At 43.8% G+C, this 9,308-nt stretch overlaps 1 protein-coding gene across 2 annotated transcripts; it reads right to left on the minus strand.

Moving 5' to 3' along the window:
• Positions 1 to 1,473: 1,473 nt before the first annotated feature.
• On the minus strand, positions 1,474 to 8,414 carry LOC132081997 (ankyrin repeat domain-containing protein 40-like). Of its 2 annotated transcripts, XM_059486019.1 has the most exons (6): positions 8,161 to 8,414; positions 7,477 to 7,625; positions 5,506 to 5,988; positions 4,829 to 5,004; positions 4,262 to 4,403; positions 1,474 to 4,077 (listed from the first exon to the last, which is right to left on the minus strand). In XM_059486019.1, the coding sequence occupies exons 1-5, from the start codon at positions 8,292 to 8,294 to the stop codon at positions 4,275 to 4,277; spliced, it is 1,071 nt and encodes a 356-aa protein (XP_059342002.1). In that variant the 5' UTR covers positions 8,295 to 8,414; the 3' UTR covers positions 1,474 to 4,077; positions 4,262 to 4,274. The 2 variants fall into 2 exon arrangements, with proteins under 2 accessions (XP_059342002.1, XP_059342001.1); XM_059486018.1 differs by lacking the exon at positions 4,262 to 4,403.
• Positions 8,415 to 9,308: the final 894 nt, after the last annotated feature.

Consider the following 9,308-nt stretch of genomic DNA (forward strand, 5'->3'; position numbering starts at 1 on the left):
TTTGATTGTCTCTGTCATTGAACATTTAATATTAAATAAGCTTCTTTCCTAATAAATTTCTCGTGTCTTCAAGCTTAGTTCATTAATTTGGATGCTTAATTATTCTGTGCTGTTTGTTGGTTTGGGTTTTTTTTGGTTCTATCAGGATTTAATTTCAGGCTTACTTTTGCAGCAGTTAGCTGCTGTTGGGTTCACTGTCTTCTCCAGAAAGTGCCTTTTGCTGCAGTAGGTTAAGAAATTACAGAAATCTTGCAATAAAAATGGCAGTATTAATTCTTTATAAAACAGGTCAACTTTGACAGCATGTTTAGAGAAATGCCAGTGCTGAGACTGGCATTCAGACTGCTTCACATTTGCATTGCAATATTGGTTTGGGGTATTGATTAACAGCCCTGTGCAGTTGGTCAGAACAGACACACAGGCAGGGAAATGTGCTTCCTGCTTCCCTGTGAAGCTGTAGTGCAAGCAAGAGTGGTTCTTTTTGGAAAAGAACTGCATTGTGTACTAGTCAGTGCTCTGGCTGTAAGGCAATGAATTTACATTCTTTAATAAGAGCATTATCTTTTCCATTAGTATTCAGGCCTTGACTGTATATGTAACCAAAGTCAGACATGGACAGAACACCATTGTAACTTATGCTGATTTATTTGGCCTGTGTGTGGAAGTGCACTTGGGAGGAATCTGCATCTACTCTGGTCACTAGTGCTAGTTTTGATACCACATGTAGACAGCCATGTTCCTTTTTTGACTTTTATTGTTCTAAACCAGACATGGGCACAGGGGATGGAGATTGGGTGTGGTGGTTTTGGGAAAAAATAAGGTGGGAGCAAGTGAAATTATAACTAAATTCTAACTGGAGACATTAGATGAACACCTCCTCCTTTTGAAACTTGGGAGACAGGACTCAGCCTCTTTCAGCAGTGAAAATGTTTGTCTTGTACCTTCCACTGCACTTACTTGTTACAGGATTTGCATTTCCCCTTACTTTGCAAAAGTAAAAATGATAAAATGAGGAACCTAAAAATGATAAAAATTATAAAATCTCTCATAGATTAGCCTGGGATTCAGATTCTCACATGTCTCATGGGGAGTCTTTAATGCTTTGAAGATGAAGGAAAATTCTGTTTTGCAGAACATAGGAAACAGCGCCTTTCTTCCTCCAGATTTGACTGTTCAGACATCTCCACAGAGATTCATCTTTGTGAGAAGTATCTTCAGAGCTTAAGCCCAGGATAAATATTATCCCAGATTTTTTAGGAATGCTAGGCAAAAGTAGCTGATTTCAGTAAGCACCTCTGACATGCTTTCTCTATACTGGTTTTGACAGCCTGACAGTCTTTATTAGGTGTTAAAAGTGTACTGGCCTATGATTTTTCAAAGTTGCATTAAAATTTTAAGCATCCTGTCCACTTTAGAGTTATCCTCCTCACATCCGTCTACTCCCTACCCTGAAAAAGGAAGAGATCAAAGTACTTAAAATTACTTATACTTTATTTTAAGTGAAGAGTAGCAATGTCAGTTCAGTACACGTTTGTAGTGCAAACAAAAGGCATCCTTGGATAAACAGTTTTGTAAATTTAATCTCAGTTATCATTCCAACGGTTCGTTGTTTAAAGAAAAAGCCCAGCAAAAACCAGCTAACATAACTCGTGTGCCCTAGAGTTTATCAAACTGCATAAAACATACAAAAATACTTCTGTTAATGCATAGATATAGTGTTATTACAGTTAAATTTATGAGTTTAGCTCTTAACACATAACTGTTATTCTTGGTGGAAACTAGACAAATAAAGCTTTTTAAACCAGCTGCCCTCTAGCAAAATGCTCAGTAATTAGTGGAGACAGTCCTTACACTGACTTCCTAAATAAAGGAACTGGAAAAAAATTAGATACTCTTACTAATTTTGAACCATTTAACCACTACTGTTTTTCACACAGTTATTGCACATAATCTAAGCTAGCCTCCAAGCTATGCTGGAGAGATAAATACACAATTGTTAAAACAGAACCTTCTTTCCTGTCTTGCAAGAAAAACAAAGCAGGAACCTTAGTTAAGAAGTTTTACTTCATACTGTGTCAGAGTCTTGAGCTTCCCAGGAGTTGAATCTGGCGTTAAACATAACTAGTTCTCTCAGCTCCTGGCTGGAGAAAAACCAGGATTGAGAATGGGAGGTTAGCAGAGTTGAGGTGATGGGTGTGGAACACGGAGGAAAGGACGATAATTTTTTTGACTGAAATAAGCAAGAATTTTAAGCTTAAGTAACTTGGTGAAATCCTGAGCCCAGAGTCAAGTATCTCTGCTGGAAGAAGGAATTTCTGTCTTCTCTCGGTGTGCAGCAGCTTGAGAGAGTCTTCCAGGCTAAAGCAAGACAGGGGGAGGGTGACAGCCATGCTGCTTCTACTAGAACATGGTGCTGTACTATTTATAGTTTGACTGTCAACATTGCAGTCCAGATCAACAACAAACACAGCATCCATCAGCTGTGCAGAAACTCTGCCTGAAGCTTCATAAAGCAGAAATGGAAGGAAAATCAATAGTTTGGGGTGGGGGGGAGGAAGGGGGGGAGCAGAGGGGAGAAAAAGCAGCTCATGCAGAAAAAGCAAATCCCTGAGCCCTCCACCCGCCTCAGGACCCATTTAAAGGTTTTGGTGCAAAGGTCCGCATTGTATTTTTTGGTAAAAAAGAAAACAGCCTCCAAAAGGGTTACTTTCCAGGCTGCCATGTTAATATAGGAAAGCTTCAGGCTGTTTAATACTCCAGGAATGCTGTGACTTAGTATTTTAACCCACAGGTGAATTTTTTCATTACTGACTTGCTTAAATGCAAGTTAAACAGTCTGTAGCTTAACCAGAGTTATGTTTTTTTTTCACTCTCCACAAAGAAGAGGGGTGGGGGGGGTGAAAGGTTGAAAGCACCTGGAGACATTCAGCCCTTTCAGTACTCACCTGGCTAAAGCAAGGCAATGTAACAGTGACAGTAGACTGTGCAGGATGTAAAGTTACAAGTTAGTTACTTACTGGTGGTGGTTTTCCCATCTAGTGGCTCACAAAAGCATTCTATGTTCCTTCCACCTGTGATCTCTCATTAGGACCCTGCTGTGCTTTTCACACGGCAGAAACAACCATCTCCCTTGGAACTGGTGTACAAGGGAGGGCCACAGAGAGCTTTCCTGTCTTGACAATACTGACACCTGGTGTGAGTAATGCACAGGCTCACATCGGTAAGAAAGTAAATAAAACCACGGACACAGATTGGGGTCCCTCCCCATCTGAAACAAAGGCTTTCTCTTGAAAGGGCACTCAATATGAACATTTAAGAGAGGCTTTCATATTTTTTGGTGGAGGTACAATATTCTCACAGGGGAAATAAACATTTAAATACAGACATGCTTATTCCAGTTATTTTCAGCCCAGTAAAAGGATTTCTCCTGCCACTTCTGAACATTAAGTATCTCTAGACAAACCATCTTGGTGAGTGTTTGTGAGGGGCAAGAGATTAAGGACTTGCACATTCACATTTTTAGAGAGCAGCTATCCATTATGTGTCTCTTTCATCTAATTTAATGCGGAAGCACACACAGACATACAATGTGGTGAATCCTTCTATGAGTCTTACTTGGTCAGAGTGGGTGTACTTAACAAAATTTTCATATCAATAATTTACATCTTTCATGCCCTGCACTGCCAGATACAACCAATAAACTTCAAATACACTGGAAACCTGTGATTTTAGTGTACAAATGAGGTATCTCTTGCCTGAATACAGTATCAAGTAAAAAAAAAATAAAAGCAAACAGGATATTAAATATAAAATATTAGTTAAAATAGTAACCCTAATAATAATTTAAGGTTTTACACACACTTAAGTCACTGCCTTCCAAAGGGCAGCACTTGTCACTGGCAGGTGTTGCCACTGCAGATGCAGCTGCCAGGGTCAGTAGGTCAGCTTGGATGCTCTGCTGTTGAAGCACGGCTGCTCCATCAGCGCAGCCGCAGCGTTCCGGAAAGGAGAGCTGTCACTTCTCGTCAGGACCAGCTCCAGCTCTTGGAAGTCCTGGAGTCTGGCAACATCCTTGTCCTTGTAAGGAACAGAGAGAACAACATTATTACTCCTATTATTACTAGCTGGTTGTTATTTATAAAATAACTATAATTCCCAGGGACATCGTTCCCAGTAACAGCAATATATAATTAAAAACTAAGAATTCCAGGGATATCATCCCAAATAATAGCAATAAAGAATAAAAAAAAAAAAATCCTACCAACATATACTCATTAGAAGTGTAGCAGGTTTGTTTGGTTTTTCTCCTCAAACTTTTTCTTCTCCTTTAATTTCATTATGATTTGGCTGTATTTGTGCATGTCACTTAACCAAGACTTGTGACCACTTTCATCTACAGACCTCTGAAATATACATTTTTGGAACAGAAGAGCAGTTTCATTTGTTAACAGCATTATCTTTAAGTTCTTCATATGCCAATTTGTGGAGTTTTTCCCCCTACTGTTAATTCTTTTTAAGCAAGCAGACAGTGAAGTAGTACTTGGCAATTACGTCCTTTTAAAGCACCCTAAATGCACTGTTTCTGATACATTTTTTAAAAGTCAAGCTGTAATAGTTCCATATGCTTTAGGAGCTAAAATACTCTGCCTATTTTGACGAGACTATTTTTAAACAAGTTATGATGAAGTTTTAAGATAGGTCCAGCATCCCTTTGAATCTGTCAGTTTTTATTCAACAAAAGTGACATTTTGCCAATCTTTGTGCAACAATACATTCTCTGAGGTCTGCAAAGTAAAGAGTCAAGTTAATCTCTCATTTCTATTCTTACCTTTCTTAGAAGTGTATTGGGTAGTTTTCTGATCTTCTCTACTTCCTCTGGATTAACACCCAGTTCACAGCAGCTCACTCTGAGCAGATCTTGGTAGGTCAATTCTTGTCTGTCCAGTTCAATCTCAATGAAGTCATTGTCTCTCAGGTTCTGGACTCTGACCTTAAGTACAAGTTCTGACAGAGAAACAATTAAAAGGTTAACAACAGAAAAGACAACAAACTCAAAACTAACATTTGCAGTATTTACTATGATCTTCTGAATTCATGCTTTTTAATAAAATCCCTATGATCTGAGAAATACTATGCAGTTAACAGAAGCTTCCAGCAAAAATACACAGGATAACCATGTTAACACTGTTGAAACTGATCCATTCAGTCACTAAGTTGAGTTGTTACCAAACTACCAGAGCTGCATTTGATGCAAATGTAGTGCAAAATTTACATGCTCATGTTACATGGACTGATCTTTCCATTGTTTTGCAAAGTATTACCATGGTTAAAATACAGTATAACAGACATTTTACATAACTGAGCAGAAGAAAGTTCAGAGCACTTTTGGCCACAGAATTCGACATCTCTGCCTCTATTCTACTAGAGTCTGAAGTGAAATGATTACTTAACTTCATTTTTCACCCAGTAACTGTAACAGAACTATGAGACCCAGCACCTCTTTACCTTGCATGTTATATGGGAATGTTCCAGTGAAGAAAAAGGGCTGGAAGGTGGGCGTGGGGCTGCTGGGGGAGGTGTGAGGCTGCAGAGGCAAGGCCTGGCCGGATACTCCTGGGGAGCAGAGCCCCAGGCTGGGGGTCGTGGCCAGGGGGCAGCCGGGGCCATGGGGCACCCCTGGGCTGGCACACGCTGCGGCTGCAGGGACGGTGGGCACAGGGGGTGGCCGGGCTGCTGCATCCGCTGCTGGGGAAATCTCGCCGCTGCTGCATGACGTGGGTATGCAGATCCTCTCAGCCTGAGCTGTCGATGGACAAGGGCTAGTTTCACTCTGGGAAGCAGAAGAGATGGAAGCACTTTCACTCTGGGATTCTGCCAAGCTGCCTGGAATGCTTTCTTCGGTGTAAATGTTAGGGAATGGGTTGGCCAAGTAGTTCGCAACAATGGATAAATTTAAATCCTTCACTCCTTGACATTCAGTTTGTTCCTCTATTGATGAAGTTCAAAAATGAGGGGTAGGGGATGGAGAGAGAAAAAAATCCATCATGTTACTGGATAGATATTTCTCATTTTGAATACAGTTAGTTTTCCTATGTCTTGAAACTATATCACATTCCACGGTCATCAAAGAATGACACTAATGTTCCAGAAGCATGTAACACTTGGAGGCCAGTAGCTGTAAAGTAAAAAAAAACCTATAAATGTCTTCAGTATATTATGTTTTTTGATAACAAAGTGGCGGGGGGAGTAACCTTTGAAAGACACATCATTTCTAGCAGTGTTGTTCCAGCGCTTTCAAATGAATTGGATGACCAGTACTCCTTTATTGAATCTAATTTTAAAATGCTCTTAATAACCCTGCTGTAAATAGTTTATTATGACCTAGGCCAGCAATTTTACCCAGTATTTCTTCAAGGAAGTGACTACTTGCTGTAATACCCAAACAAACTCAACTCTTGGATAAAAGCACTGCAGTAAGTGACATTCCTGCCTAAGGATTACAGAACATAAATAGTGATGTCAAAGCAGTTCAGAAAGATCTGCTAAATGATATCTCACTCCCAGAATAAAAACTAGGAGAAAAGGTAAGTGATATGTGTTTATTCCCCAGGAAACACATGAAAGCTTCACAGACAGAAAAATAAAACAACTAAGAACAGAGTTCATCTACGTGTGCTTGACAGTTTAGATGTTAAAACTGGTGAGTCGTTTGCCACAAACTAAGCCCACACTGCACCCAAAATAAAGCAAAAGCATCACATACGAACATGCCATTCCTTCAGGCTTAACTTTTGGAACCTGAGTCATGATTTAGCTGCAACCTTGTGAAGGATAACCCTGCCCTGTTGTTGTAAGAGCAGATCACTGCAGAGAGCAATTTAAGTTCAATTGCAGAGGACAGCACATTTCCAAAGGTAAAGCACTTTAGAATTTTTATCTGGAGCACAGTACCTGGATGCTGTTCAGGAGTGTCACACACATCTAACTGGGTTTGCTGTGCATATGAAAAGTGTAAGATGGCAGAATTACAGAGCAAAAATTAACCATACCAGCAAGTCACACTATAACAAATAGCTCAGAAGGCATAACTTCCTGAGTGATAAAACCGTTTTGAGGAGATTTGTAGTATTGATCATGGTCAGACCACAGCAAACTGTACAATTGTGAAACCCCCTATTGGCAGCTTGTATGCCAGCTTTAGCTTAATAACAGCAAACAGGAGGGCAGCAGCACACTTCCCAAAGCATACAGCTCTTCCACTTCTTGGTGACACAGCCCAGAACACAAGGCATTCCTACCTGAAATCTCCACATCTATTTGCCCAAATATGAATTCCAGTTATAAATCAGAGCTATCTAATGAGATACAATGGTCCTAGCCAAGGTTTTTGCCAATTACTCCTTCAGATAAAAGCACTAAAAACGTTTTACTGTTTACACCAAGAATTCTAGATGATTTTTAAAATGGGAACTGTACCTCCCAAAATCTTGCGGATGTCTGGTTTCGAGGTTAGCTGTGCCGCCAGCTCTCCCTTAGCAGTGAGGATGTGCTTGTCTGCGCCAGCCTCCAGCAGGCAGGACACCACTTGGGCATGGTTCCGCTTACAGGCCCAGTGCAGGCAGGTCCTGCAGGAAGGAAGCAGAAGGGTTGGGATTCATCGGCCTGGCTCTGCCTCACCAACCCTGTCCTACCTCATCCAAGTTATGCATAAAGTGATAACTGGGAAAAAAGTTTCCTTCATTGCGGCACTTTCTAAAGTTCTGAATCTGTGAGTTACGCAGGGCAGGGCCCTCTTTTGCCTTGCAGAGTGACCCCCTACACAAGCGACTGGACGGGGACCTTGAGCAAACACGCAGTGACAGGTGGAGGGAGGGCGACCTGCTTTTATCGGGATCCTCTTTAGCCGTAAATCTCCGAGCCTCCCGAGATTAGCTTTTCTGTATTTACAAATGGGAAAACTAAGAAACACAGCAGCTGCGTTCCCAAAGCAGCTCCCTCCTCCCGCGCCTGATGGATGGGTGGGGGGGGAGCCCCAAGCCCAAGAACCCCGAACACCGCCACTGAGAAGGGCAGCGGGGGACGAGCCGGGCCCCGCAGCGACCCCGGCCTGCCCCTCGTCCCCCGCAGCGCCGGACCCCGCGCGACGCCGCCGCCCCTCACCAGCCATTGATCTCGTTGCGGGAGTCGATGTCCGCCCCCGCGCCCAGCAGCCGCCGCACCTCCGCCACGTCCCCCAGGGCCGCCGCCTCTCGCAGCCGCTCTTCCAGCTCCCGCGCCTCCGCCGCTCCGCTCATGGCCGGGTCCGGCTGCGGCCCCTCCCCGCCGCTCTGGAACCCGTCGGGAGGGGCCGGGCGGCCTCAGCGCGGCGGAGCGGGGCCCTTCCCGCCCCGGGGCCCCGTTCCGGCCTTCACGGCTGCCGCCATCTTGAGACCGGGGCGGGCGGCGAGCGCTGGGGTTTCCCCGGGCAGGGAACGGCCCTGTTCTGGTATTCTCTGTGCGGTTCTGGGCATCTCAGCACAGGAAAGAACGGCCCTGTTCTGGTATTCTCTGTCCGGTTCTGGGCTCCTCAGCACAGGAAAGAACGGCCCAGTTTTGTTGTTCTCTGTCTGGTTCTGGGCTCCTCAATACAGGCCGTTTTTGTGGCCTTCCCTGGACCCTCTCTTCGCTGGAGAGGGTCCAGCAAAGGCCACAAAGGTGATGAGGGGTCTGGAGCATCTCTCTGATGCACAGACATTGCGAGAGCTGGGCCTGTTTGGTCTGGAGAAGACTGAGAGGGGATCTCATCAATGCATTCAGATATATCCAAGGAGTGTCAGAGGATGCTGTCAGACTCTTTTCATTGGTGTCCAGCTCAACACTAGGAAGAACTCCTGTACATTAGGGGTGATAGAGCTCGGAACAGCTGCCCAGGGAGCCTGTGTAGTCTCCTTCTCTGGAGACATTCCAAACCCACCTGGACTCATTCCTGTGTCACCTCCTCCAGACGAACCTGCTGTAGCAGGGTGTTGGACTGGATGATCTCCAGAGGTCCTTTCCAACCCCAGTGATTCTGTGATTCTATGGGCCCTCCCACCTCAGGCACTGAGATGGGGACCTGGACAGGGTGAAAATCCAAGACTGGAGTGTTTCCTCTGATGGGTTCATCCTACCTCCCGTGACATCCTGAGCCATGTGGGGGGGGCTTGAGGGGAGAGAGCACTTTAGAAGAGGGAAAAAGCTGCAGGTAAAAACTGCCTGCAGGCAAAAGCACCTTATAGTATTATTTAGGTTGGAAAAGACCTCCAAGGTCTTTAAGTCCAACCCATCAT

Source organism: Ammospiza nelsoni, chromosome 19 (assembly GCF_027579445.1).
Source record: "Ammospiza nelsoni isolate bAmmNel1 chromosome 19, bAmmNel1.pri, whole genome shotgun sequence".
NCBI lineage: Eukaryota > Metazoa > Chordata > Aves > Passeriformes > Passerellidae > Ammospiza > Ammospiza nelsoni.

Coding starts and splice junctions, on each gene's coding strand:
- LOC132081997 (XM_059486018.1), bottom strand. CDS start 8,294: ATGAGCGGAGCGGCGGAGGCGCGGGAGCTGGAAGAGCGGCTGCGAGAG. Junction 7,626..8,160: donor CGCAACGAGATCAATGGCTG/GTGAGGGGCGGC, acceptor TCCTTCCTGCAG/GACCTGCCTGCACTGGGCCT. Junction 4,078..4,828: donor CCAATACACTTCTAAGAAAG/GTAAGAATAGAA, acceptor GTTCCTTACAAG/GACAAGGATGTTGCCAGACT.